This window comes from Manis javanica, chromosome 4, assembly GCF_040802235.1.
Source record: "Manis javanica isolate MJ-LG chromosome 4, MJ_LKY, whole genome shotgun sequence".
Taxonomy (NCBI): Eukaryota; Metazoa; Chordata; class Mammalia; order Pholidota; family Manidae; genus Manis; species Manis javanica.
Window position 1 is genome coordinate 51,002,340 of NC_133159.1, and position 23,306 is coordinate 51,025,645.

The 23,306-nt window shown below is 36.6% G+C and overlaps 1 protein-coding gene across 11 annotated transcripts in view; it reads right to left on the reverse strand.

The window, feature by feature from the left end:
- DOCK7 (dedicator of cytokinesis 7) overlaps positions 1–23,306 on the reverse strand; it is a 241,399-nt gene that overhangs the window by 57,200 nt on the left and 160,893 nt on the right. For all 11 annotated transcript variants that reach the window (XM_073234059.1, XM_073234057.1, XM_073234056.1 and 8 more), the window contains 6 exons: positions 22,378–22,518; positions 22,164–22,277; positions 20,530–20,700; positions 18,462–18,601; positions 1,295–1,464; positions 155–309 (listed from right to left, as the gene is read on the reverse strand). In XM_073234059.1, the coding sequence (XP_073090160.1) occupies positions 155–309; positions 1,295–1,464; positions 18,462–18,601; positions 20,530–20,700; positions 22,164–22,277; positions 22,378–22,518 (891 nt within the window). The remainder of the gene's footprint in view (positions 1–154; positions 310–1,294; positions 1,465–18,461; positions 18,602–20,529; positions 20,701–22,163; positions 22,278–22,377; positions 22,519–23,306) is intronic.

Genomic DNA, 23,306 nt, shown 5'->3' on the forward strand with positions numbered 1-23,306 from the left:
TGGGCAATATTCTCAGAACCTTAATGTTTCCACAAAGTAAATAACACCCCAACTACTTTGTATAAGCTATTTATACTTTGTATAAGTTATTTATGGGTACATCTTTGAAAATATCTTATTCCAGAAAAAAACTTTTATAGGGAAAATATTTTACTGTTGATGTGAGTAGGAAACTGCCGGGCCTTGTCAGGTGAGGAACTGATGTTCCTGCAATTGCCATGGCAACTGTCTGGCTTATCATGCTTCCGCTCTCACTTTCATAATCTTCAGTGGTGATACAAACTGGTCTTCCACGCTGATTGTGAGTTTCTGAAAAAAAAAATTTCAAAAATAAATAAATAAAACTTCTGTTTTGCTTAATTAACTGTGATTAAGCATGCAGTTCCCTTGCCTATTCTCCATTACTCTTCAAAGGGAAAACCTGTTAACATGTAATATTTATCATTAGACTTCTTTTAAACAAGATTCTAAACACTAATTTCCTACAGTAATAATTTATAGTTTTGTAGAGAACTTTTAACTTGCTAATAAAAGGAGATACAATAATATAAACATTTCTGCCTTCAGATAAGGAAACCCACTTTAGTGATCAAAATACTGGTTAAACTACTCAGCTATCAGTTGTTCAAAGGCAAGGAGCTGTTTATCTTTGTTAACACCAGCATCTATTGAAGTTCTTATACATATTAGGTACTCAGTAAATGATTTTGTGTTTTTGTTTTTATTGAACTGAAGGTACTTTATCAGGTTAGCTGTTGATTTAAAATCAACCTATAGTGTTTTCTTTAGACCAAATTAAGGAATTTAAGTAATGCAAAAACAATAAAACTTTGTGGGTTTCAGTTTTTAAAAAATATAACTTCAGATTAACCCAGCATTAGCAGTACTGTTAGACATTTATATTATTCATACATTTGTAGGTGAATATTCATTTTAACTACATACTATGAATGAAATTGAGACAGGGTGGTATACATCTGCTAAGTTTTCCTGTAATTTTTTTGTCAGATGAATAGTATACACTTACATAAAAAAGCCTATTTCTTAATAGGCAGGTATAAAAAATGCTATAAATCATTTTAAAATTTGTTGTAAGAATTACACTTACAGAAACCTTGCATTGAATTCTTAGTCAAAAGTTTCTTAGTAATATGGTTAAGTATTTACAGTTTATGTATGTCAGTGTTCATTTCCTTATATTTCTTTTCCTAAAGATCTTTATCCTTAAGACATTTTTTAACACTTTGAAAAATTGAGATCTGCTTTTAAAATTTGTCTTAAACATACTAAGTACCTGTAAAATCATACAGCTGAGGAACAGTTTCCATGATAATGCCAATCAGAGGTAGATACAACATTGCCACCCTAGCCTTTATCTGGGGGTCAGAGTACCGTGGGTCTGAGTCATGACTCGATAGTAAATTGTGTACCATATTGATGACTTTCTTATGCAATCCCAACAGTCTGTTTAAAAAGAAGATGAAGAAGAAAAACCGGTAAGGTCACAGAGATTAGTTAATACCTTTAAAGCAAACAGTAAGTCATGGTACTGAATCAATTTTGTTCAATTTCTATAACTTCGCCATATTATATAGGAAAGGAATTGCTGGACAAGTTCACTTAGGAGTAAATCTGAATATTTTTACATTAATTTTGTATTGGTGTATTTTAGTATTAAAACTTAAGATCAGTTATGGCTATATTTTAGAGCAAAAAAACGTAGCTATGAATTTAAGTAGCTAAAAGTTTTATTTCAACAAATGAGATATTTTTACACTTACCAAAATAAACTTTTATTTCCTTTTTTTCAAAAGAAAAATCCCCTACCTAAGATGATATAGTTCACAGGCTGGAAGTGCCTTTGACATCTCTGTTTAAACTGAACTTCCTTGCTTAGATACCCCATTTAGGCTCTTAAAATTACTAGACTCCCAATCCCGTGATTTTTCAACTGGGCTGTTACACTAGCAAGGCTCACTTTCATCTTCACACTTTTTTCTTCCTCTTCTTACATTGAAGGAACTTTGACAATACAAATTATTCTAATTAAAAATTTATCCAACTTCAACTGGCCCTTAATGCCACACCTGGCAGAGGTTTCATATCTCATTGTCTCACCTTAAGCCTCTCATCATCAACTCAGTAAAAGACCTTACCTCCAACTTCTTCCTTTTAGGAAAGAAAAGCCATTCTGAATTTGCTCTGGCCACATCTCCATCTTTATAGCTACTCAATCATCTTTCCTTTTGTTCCAGAGAAAGAGCTGTACCTTTTCTCAAGAAAGTAATTCTGTTTACTCAGAAAGTACTATGTCTAATGAACCCAATTCTTCAATAGCTTCAATGACCCTGCACCAACTCTTCTCTTCTTTCTTCAAATAAGCCTTTCCTATCTTGAAAATACATGTTCACTTTAAAGTAGTTGACACTAGCTTGTAGTTATTTCTCTTAGTAATAAACTATTATACCATTTCTCTAGTAATAAACTTCCCGAATGTGCAACCTATTTCAAATGTCTCCATTTATTTCCTAACATCTACCCTTGTTTGAAACTAACAATTTTTGAATGCTTACAACATGGTACTATACTAGCTTCATCATCTAATATCTAAATGATTTTCTGAAGATACTTCATTTATTTCCCTGTCTGATATTGAGGGTAAAAACCTATTTCATAAGGTGTTTGTGAGAAATAAGTTATATAATTTATGTAACATGCTTAATGCAGTGCCTTACACTCTTACCTTCCTCAATAAATACTAGCTTTTATCTCTTTTAAGATCACACAGCAGATTTAAAAGCTGGGATTTGAAACTAGGTAGTCTTATGCCACATCCCTTTTATCTTTTTAAAAAAATTATTTACTTACTTATTGCAGTAAAGTTGATATGCAGTGTTATCTTGGTTTTAGATGTACAACATAGATATTAGACAATTATATACATTACTAGATGCTTGCCACAATAAGTGCAGTTATCATAACAAGATACTACAATATTATTGGTTAAATTTTCCATGTTGTACTTCTATTCCTACTTACTTTAAAATTTGCAGTTAGTACCTCTCTATCCCTTTCACCTATTTTACTCATCCCCCCACCCTCTTCCTTGGGGTAATCAACAGCCTGTTGTGTATATTTGTTGGTCTATTCTAATTGGTGTGAGGTGATATCTCATTGTGGTTTTAATTTGCATTTCCCTGATGATTAGAGAAGTGGAGCATCTTTCCATGTGCCTGTTGGCCATTTGTATTTTTTCTTTGGAGAAGTGTCTGTTCAGGTCCTCCACCCATTCTTTGATCAGGTTATTTATTTCTTGGGTGTTAAGGCATATGAGTTCTTTATATATTTTGGATGTTAAACCCTTATCAGATGAGTTATTTATGAATACATTCTTTCATACTGTAGGATGCCTTTTTGTTCTGCTGATGGTGTCCTTTGCTGTACAGAAGCTTTTCAGTTTGATGCAATCCCATTTGTTCATTTTTTGTTTCCATTGCCTGAGGAGAAGTGTTCAGGAAAAAGCTGCTCATGTTTATATTCAAGAGATTTCTCCCTGTGTTTTCTTCTATGAATTTTATGGTTTCATGACTCATTCAGGTCTTTGATTGATTTCGAGTTTCCTTTCATGTATGGAGTTAGACAATAATCCAGTTTCATTCTCTTATGTCTAGTTGTCCAGTTGTGCCAACAGCAGTTGTTGAAGAGGCTGTCTTTTCCCCACTGTATATTCATGGCTCCTTTATCATATATTAATTGACCATATATGAATGGGTTTATATCTGGACTTTCTATTCTGTTCCACTGATTTGTGGGTCTGTTCTTATGCGAGGACGATACTGTTTTGATTATTAAGGCTTTGCAGTAGAGCTTGAAGTCAGGGTAACCCACCCCCAGCTGTGTTCTTTCTCAGGATGGCTTTGGCTATTTGGGGGTTTTTGTGGTTCCTTGTGAATTTTAGCATTATTTACTCTAGTTCAATAAACAATGCCATTGGTATTTTGATAGGGATTGCATTGAATCTGTAAATTACTTTGGGCAGGTGGCCATTTGACAATATTAATTCTCTCCATGAGCATGGGATAGATTTCCATTTATTTGTATCTTCTTCAATTTCATCACTGTCTTCTAGTTTTTGAAGTACAGATATTTCACCTCCTTGGGTAGGTTTTCTTCCAGTAATTTTATTAATTTTGATGCAATAATAAATGGAACTGTTTCCCACATTTCTTTCTGCTACTTCATTATTAGTATATAGGAAAGAAAAAGATTTGTATACTGATTTTGTATCCTGTAACTTTGCTAAATCCATTTATCCGTTGCAGTAGTTTTTGATGAAGTCTTTCGGGTTCTCTACATATAGTATCATATCATATGCAAATAGTGACAGCTTTACTTCTTCCTTACCAAATTGGATATCTTTTATCTTTATCTTGTCTGATTGCCATGGCTACAACTTCCAATACTACTTGAATAAAAGTGGTGAGAGTGAGTATCCTTGTCTTGTTCCTGATTTTAGACAAAAAGCTTTCAGCTTTTTGCTGTTGAGTATGATGTTGGCTGTGGGTTTGTCAAATATGGCCTTTATTATGTTGAGATATGTACTCTCTATATACCTGTTTTGTTGAGTTTTTAATCATGAATGGATGTTGAATTCTGTCAAATGCTTTTCCAGCATCTATTGAGATGATCATGTGGTTTTTTATCTGTCTTTTTGTTAATGTGGTGAATCACACTGATTCATTTATGAATAGTGTACCATCCTTGCATCCCTATAATAAATCCCACTTGGTTGTGATGGATGATCCTTTTGATGTAATTTTGAATTTGGTTTGCTTACATTTTGTAAAGAACTTTTACATCTATATTAATCATGGATATTGGTCTATAATTTTCTTTTCATGTAATGTTTTTATCCAGTTTTGGTATTAGAGTGATGCTGGCTTTATAGGATGAGTTTGGGAGTATTCCCTCCTTTTACTTATTGGAAGAAAGATTGGCATTAGCTTGATAAATGTCTGGTAGAATTCAGCTGTGAAGCCACTGGTCCTGGACATTTGTTTGCTGGGATTGCTTTGATTACCAAACCACTTTCATTACTGATAATTGACCTCTTTAGGGAATGTTTTGATTACCAAATCACTTTCGTTACTGGTCACTGATCTATTCATTTTTCTGTTTCTTCCTGGGTCTACCTTGGAAGGTTGTATTTTTCTAGAAATGTGTCCATTTCTTCTAGGCTGTCCAATTTATTGTTATATAATTTTTCATATAATTCTTTAGTAATTCTTTGTATTTCTGTGGTATTCATGTGACTTCCTTTTCCACTTTTGATTTTGTGTACTTTTTTTTTCCTTGATAAATCTTGCTAGGGGTTTGTCTATTTTGTTTATTTTCTTAAAGAACCAGCTCTTGTTTTCATTGATTTTTTTCTATTGTTTTATTCTTCTCTGTTTTATCTCTGCTCTGGCTTTTATTATGTCCATCCTACTAACTTTGGGTATCATTTGTTTTTCTTTTTCTAATTTCTTTACTTGTGAGTTTAGACTGTTTATTTGGGATTGTTCGTTTCTTGAGGTAAACCTGCATTGCTATGTAATTCCCTTTTAGAACCAGTTTTGCAGTATCCCACAAATTTTAGACTGTTTTACTTTTGTATTCATTGTTCCATGTATTGCTTGACTTCTGTTTTGATATGTTCATTATACCATTGATTATTTAGAAGCATGTTGTTTAGCCTCTGTGCATATATAGGTTTTGTTGTTATTTCTAGTTTCATACCACTGTGGTCTGAGAAATTGCTTAATATAATTTAAATTTTTTTGAATTAATTAAGGCTCTTTTTGTGGCCCAGTATATGATTTATTCTGGAGAATGTTCCATATGCACTTGAGCAAAACATGTACCCTACATTTTTTGGAAGAAATGTTCTGTAGATATCTTGTCTGATCTGTCTACTGATGTAAGTGGTGTGTTAAAAGTGTCCTAAAATGAATGAATTCCAGTCTATTTCCCCATTTAATTCTGTTAGTATCTGTTTTACATATTTAGGTGTTGTTATATTGGGTACATAGATATTTATAAAGATTACATCCTCCTGTTAGACTGACCCCTTTATTTTTCTGTAATGTCCTCCTTTGTCTCTTGTTACTTTCTTTGTTTTGAAGTCTATTTTGCTTAATACAAGTACTGCTACACATTCTTTTTCCTATTACTTGCCTAACTTTTCTCATCCCTTCACTTTCAGTGTGTACATGTCTTTGGGTCTGAAATGAGTCCCTTGTAGTAGCATATAGATGGATCTTGTATCTTTATCTTTTCGGCCACGTTACGTCTTTTGATTGGTGCATTCAGTACATTCACATTTAAGGTAATTAGTGATAGGTATGTACTTATTGCCATTTTATTAATCATTTTATGGTTGTTTTTATAGCTCCTCTCTCTTACTTTCTTCCTCTCTTATACTCTCTTATTTGACAGTTTTCTTTAATGTTGTGATTGCATTAATATTTTTAAATTTTTTTGTGTATCCACTATAGGGTTTAGGTTTCTGGTTACCATAGGGTTCATGGCTAGCTTCCTAACTATTTAACAGTGTGTATTAAGTTGATGATTGTGCTATTTCAAACACAATCTAAAATACTTCTTTTTTATTCTTCTTACTCATCCACACTTTATGTATTGGATGTCACAATCTTCATTTTTTCTGTATCACTTGACTGATTTTGTGTATAGTTGGCTTTAAAGCTTCTGTTTTAATTTCATATTTGCTTGGTAAGTAACTGATCTACTAGCTTTACTGTGGGTTTCAATTCTCTGGAGATAACTATTTAGCTTGAGAACATTTCTATCTACAAAGTCCATTTAACATATCCTAAATGCTGTTTTAGTGGTTATAAATCAATTCAGCCTTCATTAATCTGGGAAGTTTTTTTTTCTGAACCATTATTCTTTTTATTTATTTTTACTTTTTATTTTGGTATCATTAATCTACAATTACATGAGAAACATTATGGTTAGTACACTCTGCCCATTATCAAGTCCCCACCACATACCCGATTATAGTCACTGTCCATCAGCATACTAAGATGCTATAGAATCACTATTTATTTTCTCTGTGTTGTACAGCCTTCCCCATGCTCGCCCGCCACATTATGTCTGCTAAACGTAATGTCCTATTACCCCCTTATCCCTCCCTTCCTACCCGTCTTCCCCAGTCCTTTTCCCTTTGGTAACTGTTAGTCCATTCTTGGGTTCTGTGAGTCTGCTGCTGTTTTGTACTTTCAGTTTGTTCTTTGTTCTTATACTCCACAGATGAGTGAAATTATTTGATACTTGTCTTTTTCAACCTAGCTTATTTCACTGAGCATAATATCCTCTAGCTCCATCCATGTTGTTGCAAATGGTAGGATTTGTTTTCTTCTTATGGCTGAATAATATTCCATTGTGTATATGTACCACATCTTCTTTATCCATTCATCTACTAATGGACACTTAGGTTGCTTCCATTTCTTGGCTAAATAGTGCTGCAATAAAGATAGGGGTGTATCTGTCTTTTTCAAACTGGGCTGCTGCATTCTTAGTGGAAATTCCTAGGAGTGGAATTCCTGGGTCAAATGGTATTTCTATTTTGAGTTTTTGGAGGAACCTCCATACTGCTTTCCACAATGGTTGAACTAATTTACATTCCCACCAGCGGTGTAGGAGGGTTCCCCTTTCTCCACATCCTCATCAACATTTGTTGTTGTTTGTCTTTTGGATGGTGGCCATCCTAACTTGTGTGAGGTGATATCTCATTGTGGTTTTAATTTGCATTTATCTGATGATTAGCAATGTGGAGCATCTTTTCATGTGCCTCTTGAATTTCTTCTTTGGAGAACTGTCTGTTCAGCTCCTCTGCCCATTTTTTAATTGGATTATTTGATTTTTGTGCATGAGCTCTTTATATATCTTGGATGTCAACACTTTATCAGATCTGTCATTTATGAACATATACTCCCATACTGTAGGATGCCTTTTTTTCTATTGATGGTGTCCTTTGCTACACAGAAGCTTTTCAGCTTAATATAGTACCATTTGTTCATTTTTGCTTTAATTTCTCTTGCCTGGGGAGATATGTTCATGAAGAAGTTGCTCACGTTTATGTCCAAGAGATTTTTGCCTTGTTTCTATCTAATAGTTTTATGGTTTCATGACTTCCATTCAGATCTTTGATCCATTTCGTATTTACTTTTGTGTATGAGGTTAGACAATGATCCAGTTTGATTTTTCTTACATGTACCTGTCAAGTTTTGCCAACACCAGCTGTTGAAGAGGCTGTCATTTCCTCATTGTATATCCATGGCTCCTTTATCATATATTAATCAACCATATATGTTTGGGTTAATGTCTGGAGTCTCTATTCTGTTCCACTGGTCCATGTGTCTGTTCTTGTGTCAGTACCAAATTGTCTTGATTACTGTGGCTTTGTAGTAGAGCTTGAAGTTGGGAAGTGAGATCCCTCCTGGTTTATTCTTCCGTCTCAAGATTGCTTTGGCTATTTGGAGTCTTTTGTGGTTCCATATGAATTTTAGAACTATTTATTCCAGTTCATTTAAGAATGCTGTTGGTGTTTTCATAGGGATTGCATTGAATTTGTATATTGCTTTAGGCAGGAGATGGCCATTCTGACAATATCAATTCTTCCTAGCCAAGAGCATGGGAAGAGTTTCCATTTGTTAGTATCCTCTTTAATTTCTCCTAAGAGTGTCTTGTAGTTTTCAGGGTATAGGTCTTTCACTTCCTTGGTTAGGTTTATTCCTAGATACTCTACTCTTTTTGATGCAATTGTGAATGGAATTGTTTGCCTGATTTCTCTTTCTGCTAGTTCAACGTTAGGTATAGGAATACAACAGATTTCTGTGCATTAATTTTGTATCCTGAACTTTGTTGAATTCAGATATGTTCTAGTATTTTTGGAGTGGAGTCTTTAGAGTTTTTTATGTACAATATCATGTCATCTGCAAATAGGACAGTTTGACTTCTTCTTTACCAATCTGGATGCCTTGTATTTCTTTGTTTTGTCTAATTGCCATGGCTAGGACCTCCATGAATATGTTGAATAAAAGTGGGGAGAGTGGGCATCCCTGTCTTGCTCCTGATCTTAGGTGAAAAGCTTTCAGCTTCTTGCTGTTAAGTATGATGTTGGCTGTGGGTTTGTCATATATGGCCTTTATTATGTTGAGGTTCTTGCCCTCTATATTCATTTTGTTGAGAGTTTTTATCATGAATGGATGTTGAATTTTGTCAAATGCTTTTTCAGCATCCATGGAGATGATAATGTGGTTTTTCTCCTGTTTGCGGATGTGGTGGAAGATGTTGACAGATTTTCGAATGTTGTACCTTCATTTCATCCCTGAGATGAATCCTACTTGAACACAGTGTATGATCCTCTTGATGTATTTTTGAATTTGGTTTGGTAATATTTTGTTGAGTATTTTTGTATCTATGTTTATCAGGGATATTGGTCTGTAATTTTCTTTTTCTGTGCGGTCTTTGCCTGGTTTTTGTATTAGAGGGATGCTCGCTTCAAAGAATGAGTTTGGAAGTATTTTCTCCTCTTCTACTTCTTAGAAAACTTCAAGGAGAATGGCTATTATGTCTTCTCTATATGTCTGATAAAATTCAGCGGTGAATCCATCTGTCCGGTGTTGTTGTTCTTGGGTAGTTTTTGATTACCGATTCAAATTTGGTGCTGATAATTGGTCTGTTTAGATTTTCTGTTTCTTCCTTGGTCAGTCTTGGAAGGTTATATCTTTCTACAATGTTGTCCATTTCTTCTAGATTATCCACGTTGTTAGCATATAGATTTTCATAGTATTCTTTAATAATTCTTTGTATTGCTGTGATGTCCGTTGTGATTTTTCCTTTCTCATTTCTGATTCTGTTTATGTGTATAGATTCTCTTTTTCTCTTAATAAGTCTGGCTAGGGATTTATCTATTTTGTTTATTTTCTCAAAGAACCAGCTCTTGGTTTCACTGATTTTTTTCTAGTGTTTTATTCTTCTCAATTTTGTTTATTTCTTCTCTGATTCTCTGATCTTTATTATGTCCCTCCTTCTGCTGGCTTTGGGCCTCATTTGTTCTTCTTTATCCAGTTTCAATAATTGTGACTTTAGACTATTCATTTGATTGTTCTTCCTTCTTTAAATATGTGTGGATTGCTATATACTTTCCTCTTAGAACTGCCTTCCCTGCATCCAACAGAATTTAGGGCATTTTACCTTCTTTGTCATTTGTTTTCATATTGCTTGATCTCTGTTTGAATTTGCTCATTGATCCACTGATTATTTAGGAGCATGCTGTTAAGCCTCCATGTATTGTAAGCCTTTTTGTTTTCTTTGTACAATTTATTTCTAGTTTTATCCCTTTGTGATCTGAGAAGTTGGTTGGTAGTATTTCAATCTTTTTGAATTTACTAAGGCTCTTTTTGTGGCCTAGTATGTGGTCTATTCTGGAACATGTTCCATGTGCACTTGAGAAGAATGTGTATGCTGCTGCTTTTGGGTGTAGAGTTCTGTAGATGTCTGTTAGGTCCATCTTTTCTAGTGTCTTGTTCAGTGCCTCTGTGTCCTTACTTATTTTCTGTCTGGTGGATCTGTCCTTTGGAGTGAGTGGTGTGTTGAAGTCTCCTGAAATGAATGCATTGCATTCTATTTTTTCCTTTAATTCTGTTAGTATTTGTTTCATGTATGTCAGTGCTCCTGTGTTGGGTGCATAGATATTTATAATGGTCATATCCTCTTGTTGGACTCCTTTATTATGTAATGTCCTTCTTTATCTCTTGTTACTTTATTTGTTTTGAAGTCTATTTTGTCTGATAGAAGTCCTGCAACACCTGCTTTTTTCTCCCTGCTGTTTGCATGAAATATCTTTCCATCCCTTCACTTTTAGTCTGTGTATGTCTTTGGGCTTGAGGTGAGTCTCTTGTAAGCAGCATATAGATGGGTCTTGCTTTATTATCCATTCTATTACTCTGTGTCTTTTGATTGGTACATTCAGTCAATTTACATTTCAGGTGATTATTGAATGATATGTACTTATTGCCATTGCAGGCTTTGGATTCGTGTTTACCAAAAGCTCAAGGTTAGCTTCTTTACTATCTGTCTAACTTTAACTCACTTATTATGCTATTATAAACACAGTCTGATGATTCTTTATTTCTCTACCTTCTTATTCTTCCTCCTCAATTCTTTATATTTTAGGTATTTTATTCTGTGCTCTTTTGTGTTTCCTTTGACCATTTTTGTGGATAGTTGATTTTTTTTTTCTGCCTTTAGTTAGTATTTGGTTCATCTGCTTTCATTGCTTTGATTTTATTTTCCCTGGTGACATCTATTTAGCCTTAGGGGTACTTCCATCTAAATCAGTCCCTTTAAAATATTTTGTAGAGTTGGTTTGTGGGTGGCAAATTCCATCAACTTTTGCTTATATGAAAATTGTTCAATCCCTCCTTCAAATTAATATGATAAATGTGCTGGATACAGTATTCTTGGTTCAAGGCCCTTCTGTTTCATTGCATTAAATATATCATGCCATTCTCTTCTGGCCTGTAAGGTTTCTGTTGAGAAGTCTGACGTTAGCCTGATGGGTTTTCCTTTGTAGGTGATCTTTTTTCTCTCTCTGGCTGCCTTTAATACTCTGTCCTTGTCCTTGCTCCTTGCCATTTTAATTATTATATGTCTTGGTGTTGTCCTCCTTGGGTCCTTTGTGTTGGGAGATCTGTGGGCTTCCATGGTCTGAGAGACTATTTCCTTCCCCAGCTTGGGTAAGTTTTCAGCTATTATTTCTGCAAAGACACTTTCTATCCCTTTTTCACTCTTCTTCTTCTTCTTCTTGTACCCCTATAATGTGAATATTTTTTCATTTGGTTTGGTCACACTGTCCTCTTAATATTCTTTCATTCCTAGAGGTCCTTTTATCTCTCTCTGCCTCAGCTCCTCTGTATTTCTGTTCTCTGATTTCTATTCCATTAAGTGTCTCTTACACCTCATCCAGTCTGCTCTTAAATCTTTCTATTGATTGTTTCATTTCTGTTATCTCCCTCGGGACTTCATCCCTTAGCTCTTGCATATTTCTCTGCAGCTCCATCAGCATGGTTATGACTTTTATTTTGAATTCTTTTTCAGGAAGATTGGTTATATCTATCTCACCAGGCCCTCTTCTCTGGGGCTGTCTGAGTGATTTTTGACTGGATGAGATTCTTCTGACTTCATGGTGACAGAAGTGATCGCCAGCAAGTTGCGCATGTGTCAGCTGGGAGAAGAAAGTCCCTTCCTGCTTACTGGTCACCTTGCCCCTCTCCACTGCCTGTGCTGGTTACCCAGGGAGCAGTCTCTGGGATCATCTCCTGAGCTCCCATGGGCAGGACAGCTGTCTTGATAGCCTAGGGCACTGTAGGGCATCGCAGACAGACTGGGTGTGTTCTCCTGAGAGAATGGCGCCTCTTTGTGCCTTCTGGACTTTGCTTCGGATACCTCTGTCTGTACTGCGCAGTTCTGCAGCGGCAGCAGCCTCTGGGTCTGTCCAGTTAGCTGCGAACTGGGAGGAGACTATGTGGTTGCTGTGGGCGGAGCTGCTCCCCAGCTGCTCTGCAGCAGTTGTGGTTAGCTGGTTTCCTTGCAGTGCTAGTTGGGGGGAATGAAAGGCAGGCTGCTTTTCCCTGGGTTGGACTTTGGAGGTGCATTACCACCCACGGGGTTAGGGCACCGAAGTTTCTCAAGATTCCCAGTCTGCTGGGCTGAGTGTGCCAGGACGATTTTGTCTAGCTGTTAAGCCCTTGTCCCTTTAAGACTTTTAAAAAGTGCCCACTTTTCTTTTTTCCCAGGGGAGCTGGCTGTGGGGACCTGCTCGCAGTCTCTGTCTCAGATTTTACTTTTCCATTTCTCTAATATCCAGTACACCATGAGATGTGTGTCTGTGCTCCTGGTGCAGATTACTAGGTCTGGTTATTTAGCAGTCCTGTGCTTCCACTCCCTCCTGACTCTGATTCTTTTCCTCCCGCCAGTGAGCTGGGGTTGAGGGAGTGCTCAAGTCCCGCCAGGTCATGGCTTTGTATCTTACCCTTTTCATGAGATGCTGGGTTCTTGCCGATGTAGATGTAGTGTGGCTGTTGTACTGTATTCTTCTGGTCTCTCTTTTAGGAATAGTTGTATTTGTAGTATTTTCAAATATATATGTTTTTGGGAGGAGATTTCTGCCGCCCTACTCACACTGCCATCTTGAGCCATCCTATCTGGGAAATGTTTAATTTCTCCTTCAAATCTGAGGGATAATCATGCTGGGTAGAGAATTCTTGGTTGAAAGTCCTTCTGTTACAATACATTAAATATCTCATGCCACTCCCTTCTGGTCTGTAAAGTTTCTGCTCAGAAGCCTGCTGACAGCCTGATGGAGTTTCCCTTGTAAGTAATCTTTTTTCTGTTTTCAGTACCCTCTCCTTATCCTTAAATCTTTGCCATTTTAACTATTATATATCTTGTCTTGCCTTCCTGGGGTTCCTTTTGTTCAGGTCTCTCTGTGCTTCCATGACTTGACTGTCTATTTCCTTCCCCGGATTGGGGAAGTTTTCAACAATTATTTCCTCAGAGAGACTTCCTATCCCTTTGTCTCTCTCTTCTCCCTCTGGTAGCCCTATTTGTGAATATTGCTTTGTTTGGATTGGTTACACAGTTCTCTTATCATTTTTTTATTCCTAGAGATTGTTTTTCTCTCTGTTCCTTAGCCTTGTTATTTTCCTGTTCTCTAACTTCCATCTCATTGTTTCCGACTACTTGCAACAATTTATTATTCATTCCCTCCACTGTATATTTCATTTCAGTTACTATATTCCTTAGCTGAGTTGTTCTTTTTCAACTCTTCTATGTTTTGTTGAAAATCCTCCCTGAGATATTCAGGTCAGTGGGCATATTTATGACTTACTTTGAAACTTTTAACAACAAGATATCCAACTGTGATCTCCTTTTTATTCAGCCCTCTTTATGAAGTCTTATCCTTTAGTTTTTTTTTTTTTAACATATTCCTCTGTCTCCTCATTTTGTCAGGGTTTCTCTGTTTCTCCCTTTGTATTAGATGGAACTGTGATGCCTCCTGGTCTAGAGAGTAATGGCTTTATCAAGAGGGTGTCCTGTGGTGCCCAAAAGCTCAAGACTCTCTCCTTTCCAGTGCTTGGTTCTCCTTTGCAGTAGTTGTTGGTAGGCTATGGGTAGGGTCGCCTTTCTGTCTATCTGCTGGTAGTGATCTAGCTCAGTCCTCTGAGGATGGCAGTTTGCCTCAGCCAGTCCTTTGTAAGCAGAGCAGCAGTGCTTCTGCTGGGACTGTTGTAAGTGGGGCTGCCCTCTGCCTGCCTTGCTGGGCTAATGGGTGGGCAGGGCATGGTCACTTGACTCTGGAGCTAGTTGTGCACATGGCCAGCAAGGCATGTGGTCATGCAACAAGGAAGGAGGGCTCACAGCTGGATCCCATAGGTGCCTCCCTAGTTGGGCTAAGACATATCCAAGAAAGCTGGTAATGCCTCCTTCTGCCTGCCAGGCAGGCAGGTGGCACATAGGGAAGTGCCTCAGAGCTTAACCTACATTGAGGGGGATGGTTTGAGGCTCCCATGAGTGCGTGACCTGTTGGGCAACAGAAGGCTCGGGTAAGTGTCATCCACCTGCCCTTTCTCCAGTAGAGAGAGCTCTGTCCAACCCTCACCCCTCTGGAACTTCTTTAACACCCTCCTGCTGCTGGCAGATCTTTCAAACTGTACCTCTGCTTTGCATCTCAGCCAGACAATTGTAGCATGCCTGTCCTCCACAAGTGGCTGGAGTCTCTGCCTCCCACAGTGTTCCAACTCTCCCTGATGTCCAGCTAATCACCGGAACCCAATGCAATGTGGACTAGTGTCCCCAGAGGTGTGCAGAGTTCCTGAGAGCCTATCCCCTCTGCACTCCATTCCTCTTCCTCCTGCTTTTGGGCTGGGATGGGGAAGGGCTTTTGTCCCACTTGATCAAGACTCTCCTACTTTACCCTTATCTGTGTAGTTTTCTCTTCTCCAGGTGTAGGTGATCTGATCTACAGTCTTCGGGTTGTTTTCAGGGTTAGCTGTATTTGCTGTAGTTGCTTCCTTGGTGTGTGTGTGAGAGGAGGTTTCCACCTTGCTTTCCTACTCTGCCATCTTCCCCACCATCTCTCAGCACTACATTTCTTACTCCCTTGCCTCCCTGTTTAGTGTATATAATATCCTCTTTTATACATTTTTATTAAGTGATTCCCTTAACTTTTAGATGTAATTGTTTTTGTTATTTTTTGCCATTTGATCTTCATGCCACTCCCTTCTGGTCTGTAAAGTTTCTGCTCAGAAGCCTGCTGACAGCCTGATGGAGTTTCCCTTGTAAGTAATCTTTTTTCTGTTTTCAGTACCCTCTCCTTATCCTTAAATCTTTGCCATTTTAACTATTATATATCTTGTCTTGCCTTCCTGGGGTTCCTTTTGTTCAGGTCTCTCTGTGCTTCCATGACTTGACTGTCTATTTCCTTCCCCGGATTGGGGAAGTTTTCAGGTACTGAGTCTATTACCTATGTTTTGGCAAGCTGGAGGCCAATAAGTATGGGATGGAGTTTTCCTGCTGCTCGGGTCCCACGGTGCAGTCCTAGTGGTGTGTCCTTGAGGGCCCTTTGGAGGGGCTCCTGGGTGGATACCTGTGGGTTCTGCACTAGTGTGGAGAGGGTGATGGGCCAGCAACAGATCAGGGTTGCACTCCTGGTAACTCCCAGTGGTACCTGCTGAACCTCCTGCACCTTCTCACCCAAATGCCTGTGCTTGCTCTGGGCTGCTTGGGAACATTCTGGGGAGTTCCTACATTGGGTGCCCACCAGGTCCTGTTGTCACCATGGATTCAGGCTCCATGCATGTTTCCCCTTGGCTCTTAGTACTCTGCACTGCTCTTGAGTATTCCCACATAGGTGTTCACAGACCCCACTAGCAGCCAGGATCAGGTACTGTGCATGTGCACACTTCCCCATGGCCCCCATGTGCTCTGGGTTATGCTGGTGGGTAACAGGTAGCAGGCCACAAGGTAGAAGTGCTGGATTGCACCCAGATCCTGCTCTGAGGCACACCAACATGTGGAAGGAGCAAAAACAATGGCACTGATTGGCTCCTACAATCCTGGATTGCCTTCTGTTTTCCTTGTCAGAGGTGGATATTTACATTCTTTCACTTATTGTCTAGCTGCATTTCACATTGCAAGGATTTTTTCCTTTTCCTTGAGGCAGGGAGTTCACACCTGGCTCTCCTAGAGATATCCCTTCCTCTCCCCTCTGCTGGTAAGATTTTATTTTAAGGGTCTGGATTTTATTTTAAGTACTATTTTAAAAGCATACATCCACAGTGCAGAGTTATAAGCAAGGAAGTGACATGACTTACTTCTAAAAGATAATTTGAGCTGATATGTAAAAAAAGAAATTTAAGGGGGAAAGAGTAGAAGCATAATTAGTGGAGTAACAGTGAGGATGGAGAGAAATGGCTGAACTTGGGATATATTTTGGAGGAGTACCTATGAAACTTACAAATGGATTGGGCGTAAGAAAGTGAGAGAAGGAAGAAATAGGCAGCAGTTAAAAACTAAGTTTACCATCCTGTATACTACATTTAAAGCCTTTTTGATATCTTGTTTAACTGAATAGACAAAGAAAAGGTGGTAGTAAACACAACTATTATTGCTTTGTGGACTTTAAAGAAAACCTATGTTTTATAGAAAACAGACCAAAATGTTCTAGCTTGAAGAGGTAAAAGCGTAAAAAATTCTTGCATAAGTCCTAGATCGTTCCACAAAAATATAACAAACCTATTTTAATAAAACTGACATTTGACATGAAAAAGAAACCACATAAATAGTTGACTTTTTGAATTCTCTATTCTTTATATCAGACACTGCTGAACACCTACACAGTAGGTACCTATATCCCTTGTATTCCTTCTTAATAGAACTCATTTTTTTTTTCAGGTAGATATTCCTCTGCTGGTAACTCAGGGGAAGCTGACTCTATCCCCAGTTTTAGGAGTAGGTCCTAATTAGACTAGCCCTGGTACTTGAAGCAGCCAGTTAGCAAATGGTTTGTTATCAGTCTGAGACATAAATGTTCATCTACTCACTGCTTCCTTAATTGAGAAGTGCTACAAAAAAAATAAAGCCATATGAACTAAACACTAAATGTATTTAGTGACATAGTTTTACATTTAGGTGCAAGTTCCTCATCTTCTTGTGTTCTGTAACAAACCATGAACTGACACTCGTCTAAACACCAAATTTGAATAGAATTGATCTAATCCATTCAGGAACCAGGCATTGACCTGGTGACTGCAATAGTACAGGACAAACAAGTGAGCCAAATCAGTCTAAAGGAAAGATTTACATTGCGTGCTTGGGAAGAGGGTTTTCCCCCACTCTCCTGCCGGGCATGAACAATGGAGAAGTCTCAGAGCCCACTATCTTATCTTTCAGTCATGAGAGGCACTAGCCATTGGATAAAACAGACACTTCTGGTAAATAGATAAAAAGAACAAGAACCCTGATGACATCATTGAGCTGCTGACTGTACTGTGCTAAAAAAACACTTTCTTCCAATTATGAAATAATAAATTTCTTTCCTTTAGTAAAATGAGTATGAAAGGTTTTCTGTTTCTTATAACCAAAAATATCCTGATACATCAAACATATATACTGGAAAAATACAAATGAGTAAGATGTACCAGTAATTAAAGAAAGCTAGTATATTTAGAAGTTGTTTTCAGAGTGGTTTTTTTTTTTTCAAACAATGGATCCTTTTTCCTCCAAAATGACATTATATTCATTTGTCAAATGGCAAAATATAAAAGTGTTGGCAAGCAGGAGTGAGAGGCCCAGAGCTTCACCCATTTAGTCTATCCTCTCCATACTCCATTGTCTGTAACCACCTACCCCATCCTACATGGAAAGCCATTAAGCACCTTTTCAGAACCCTATTTCTTTAAAATACATTCCTAACATGGGCAGTTGCCATTACAAAAAAACACATTCCTTTCATTTGCAGATTTAGCCTTTCACAATCGGAGCACTGACTGTGTCTGACTACTGCTAAGAACTTGATAAACTTCATCTTTCATTCATTCGACAAGTGTATCAGAGGACCCTCATAAAACCTGTTCAAAGATATCTCCTTTTGTTCTCTGGAGCTCTTACATGGGGTTAAACTGCATTTAACTCCCAATGATCCTACTATGAGAAAAACTGTGGAGAAAGGGCAATTATTGCCCAAACAAGTTTTGAAAATAACTATTCTAGAGAAGCAGAAGAGGAGCAGAAAAAGGGCATTCTTTTGTTTCTTAGGAAGTGTGAGTGAGATACTTTGTCCCTCTGCCCAAAATCAAATTGATATTCTACTAGGCAAAAATTAGTCTACTCACCCTTCAGCATCAGGGTCTAAAATAAGAGCCAGCTCTGTTAACACAAGTCCTGCCAAATAATGCTGTTGGCGGAAAGGCACAGACAATTCAAACATATTTGCAATCTTCTGGTCTTGTACATTTGTGGAAAATCCAGAGCTCTGTTTGCAAGTGAGGTAGAACAAAATTGTTAACAGCTGTGCAACATCCTTTAGATAGTTCATTAAAACAAATGAAATGCAAGCGTTATCTGAGAATGAGATAAACTTTGCCTGGGGTACGTTATTTTATACTACTATTATTAACACTGGAAGAAGTAAATGTCGTTCCTTTTGGTATAGGGAACTATGATGAAATAACACTTTTAATTACTGTCAATTTCCTTTTTCTCATATTGAAACATTTCCATCTGTTTTCTCTTCATTCTTTTAGTCACTTAATATTTCAATATCATACTCTGAAGGGGGAAAAAAACCAATTAAACCCAAATGATATATTATGTACCCACAGTTGAGTTTAAAAGAAATATTAATAATCCAGGCTATTGTTTTCCAGAGACAGTCCAAATACCAATAAACTTGTTTTACAGAGAAAACACTATCTCTAGAAAGTTGCTATCGTTCTGTAGTCCACTCACTTTTAAAAGTCTTGTAAAACTGCAAAATAGCATCCCTCAAGATACAGTTAAAAGTAAGAGTGTCCTTAACCTCACCCTCTTTAATCCATATTCAAGACCATCCACTTGAGGTCTTTTAGAAGAACAACAGATTTCAGGTTTCTTACATAGAAATCATCTTCCTAATAAAGTATATAAAATTATTCTTGGCTCCTCTCACCCCAGAAGAGTACAGTTACTGTCATTTATTAGAATCTGAAAATTACATAGTTAGATTAGAAAGTGGGGAACAAGATAATATAAAGAATTCTATGTATTTCTTGGCTGAATGAGATGTTCAGCAAGGAGTTAGGTGTGGACAAATGTATTTCATTAAAGGTCTTAGGAATTGCATTTATGATTAATTTGTTCTTGACTGGCGGTCACATCTTTGGCAGAGGATGGGGGAAGAAAGCAAAAGACAAGTCTCATTTGTTAATAGAGAGGAAGTCTATGTAGCCAGCTGAAAGTGTATGTGGAAACAGGCTGATCCATAAGATTCTCTGCAAAGGTAAAATGAAAAGTTGTGGGTGCTCTCTGATGCTTTCCAATCTTTCTAAGATTGAATTTTCCTTTATCAATCATCTGAGATTGATCTAGCCTGGAGAATGACATTCAGGATTAAATATCTTAAAAATAAAACTAAAAAGAGTTAATATCAACTTTGACTTTAGACACTAAGAGCTTAAGGAAGCAGCTTGTTTGCCTCAGTAGTTACATAGAAAGAATGTTTCAGTAGGAGGCGAAAACCATGCTTCTCTGATACTAAAACCACAGAATCCCTTATCTCAGTCTGTAGGAAAGGACACATAATAATGGCTACAATAACCCTTGTTCACCATTAGAGAAACTACTAGCTGTTGAAGCCAAGTGCCACCCCACGAAAAACTATAAACATCCATCCAGTTTCCTTTGGGTTTTCTGGATAAAGAGAGGAAGGCAGGGCTTTGTCAGGACTGAACTACAGTTTGACTTCTTTCTCCACTAATTTATGTTTCATTTCCCTTCCTTTCATAGGTACTTATCCCTAATAAACATCTTGCATTCCAAACTCAAGAAAACCCATTGTGAAAGCATCTAAATATGTAAATGATTCATTCACACATGCATAAATCTGTTAAGAGGAATACAACATAGTGGTTAAGAACCTGAGCTCTAAAAATAAAGTGGACATGTGCCTTAGTTCAAAGCCTAACTCCAACCCTATTTATGTGTGACCTTGGGTAAGTTATTGACTTTTTTGTGTTTGATCTGTAAAATGAGAATAATAAAACTTACCTCCCAGAGTTGCTTTGAGAAGATTAATACTTACAAAGCATTTAGGACAGAGCTTACCTTATCATACAGCCATTATTCAATAGTATTACCTGTATGTTTTTTCAGTGTTTAGTTTGCTTTTTTATAAATGTGGACTTAAAAATTTTTTTTTCATACCTGAGATGTTGCAGAAGAAACAGAAGGTGATGGTGATGCAGGTGGAGTAAGCAGGCTACAGGGTAAGTTTAATGTAACATAGTGTTCATGGCTGCAGATGATTCGCAGAAAATCTAGCCTCAAGGACACCAGGGCATTTGGATTTGGTAATGAATAAAGCTTTGAAGATACCTTATAAGCATTGCATAAATAAGAGAATACCAATTGAATACATCATTTCTCTAATATCAACATCAGAATGACAGATTAAAGAACAGTACCCAGTGGGCAGTTCTAGGTTTTGTAGTTTAAATAACAGTACCAGCTTTTTATAGAGTTACGAGTAAAATAAAAAATTTGCAAGTACAAGATTTACTGTATAAACCCAATGACTAGGCTAAAAGCCACATTCTCATATTTCCAATATAGCTCAACATTTTCACTTCTCAAAGATTCATTTTGTGAAAATAAAGCATACCACCAAAATAACTCTATAAAAGAAATTAACCTTTCTTTTTACAGAACCTTTGTTGACCTATATTTATAATTGTCTATTTTCCCAGCTACACTATAAACTACTTGAGAAGACATATGTTAACTGATTTAATAGCTTTAGCATCCCCAGGGTCTAGGCTCAATGTATGGCAAGTGTAGGAGGTCAGTGCTTGAAGAATAAAGACAGGACAAGTTTTGGGAGCAACATTACATAAAATTTTTGGAGAAAAGTAAGACTAGATGTCCTGTTGTAAATATTTTCAAGTGCTCAGCGCTCACATGTAGTTTGAACTTCTTTTTAAAAAGAAACATACAATAAGGAATCCAATAGAAAAGATCTTCAAAATTCTAAATATGAGACTGCTAAACAACATTCTTATAAACTAACTCCCCAAAATAATCTGTGGACCAGCTGAGAAGTGCTTCACAAGCAGTGTCCTGCACTCTCTGCCCCCTACCAGCAGCATTCAAACTCATTCAATAATGGTGGCATGGGACTCAGAGATGTGTATGTTTTTAATGCTCCTTTAAAAGATAAATTTAAAAGGATGATTATAGAGCTCACCCCCCAACTGGCATATCAGGACCAATATCTAATGTTTTCAAAAAATCAGGTTTCATTAATCAGTTGATAAAAATTTTTAAATAAAATCAGCTGTTAATGGAAAAGTTCCAGAATGCTTTTAGTTTGGTAAAAGCAAATAATGAATGACATTGGAGACTTGGGTAAACATTTGTCCATAATTCTAAACTCAACAATGTCCAGGTCTGCTTTAGGAGGAATACACAGCAAAATATGGCTGCCTTAAAAAAAAAAATCACTTAGGACACAAAAAGTTGAGTTAGCTGTTCATTCACTATAAATGCTACTCTTACACCACATCTTGGGGTTGCTTTACATTTAAACTACTGACTTGATGCAATGTGGGAACTAGAGTCATGAGTGGCCAGTATAACCCAGGGAAAAGCAGACTATTGATGGTAGCTTGCCATAGTCCTGTGTCCTGATAAATGAAATTCATTTTGCCTTAATAATAAAAATATGCTTTAAAAAATCAGTATATGAGTATGTTAGTATCTCTTTGCTGCAGCCCTAAAAAGAGCAAACATAGTATTTGGATTATCTGATTACTAATTTTTACAAATTATGTGCCCATTACCTGTTTATAGCAGGTCTTTATGAGGCTAAAGACAAACCCTCTATCCATAACAGACAACAGATCATTGAGAAAGAATGCAAGGCTTGTGTTGAGTCTCTCAACCATTTCTGTGTCCTGGGAAACAGAACAAAAAGCAAAGACAAATAAAAGTATGATAGTTTAATGTGAGTTTTAAAGAGAGATTTAATTTAATTAAAAAATACATTATTGTTACCTTCTGAAATCGTGAAACTATATCACTAGCAATTGTGCTGACAAGAGCAGCAATGTCATCCATGAAACGTTCTGGAAAACGACTTTTCCTTGGTGCATCAAGTTTATCATTAAAGTATAAATGGTGCACCATGCTCTTTACCTGAAAAAGTAAATAAGCTATTAGTTTAATTTCTTATGGATGTAATTAACAGATACAGTGATTCTAAATATTAGGGCTATTTTTTCAATATACCATGTGATTTAATAGATGGCTGAAATGCTTTTTTAAACTCTTTACATTCTTTGAAAAGTTCCCTGCAATTTTTTGTATGTTCCAAAGAAATATCAAACACAGTACAACTCAATAACTGCTTCACCTTCATAAAATTATCTTGGCTACAAAAAGGAAAAAAATTGTGTATGTTAACAGAAAAAAATCTCACTCTTTAAAATTGTTTTAAATTAAATCTTTCCAAGACTCAACAACTTTGCCATTCCATATCTCCCAAATGATAAGCTTTGAGAAACCTTAAATTCACTATAGTGTCTTCAGCATCTAGCATAATGATATATGGTGAATGTATATTAAATACTAATGACTAAATATTAGGAATAAAATATTAGGTAAAAATTAACAAACTCAGTTAAGTTTACAAAATGCTTTTGAAAATAGATTCTTATCATAATATGTGGTAATGGCAATAAAGAATTTTAAATTTAGGGAAATTGAAGCCAAGGTTCTGTTGTTAATAAATAACAGAGCCAAGTCTTAAATTGCAGCCTTTTGACTATGAAATGTGAACACTGATGTAAGATTATCAAAAAATAAGTAAATAACTACAATTTGATTTTACATAAAAAACACATGGATTATAAAATTGGTGTTTATTATCTAGGGAAAAAAATTGAGTTGCCTATCACTTCCATATAGTCCCTGATTTACTTTTT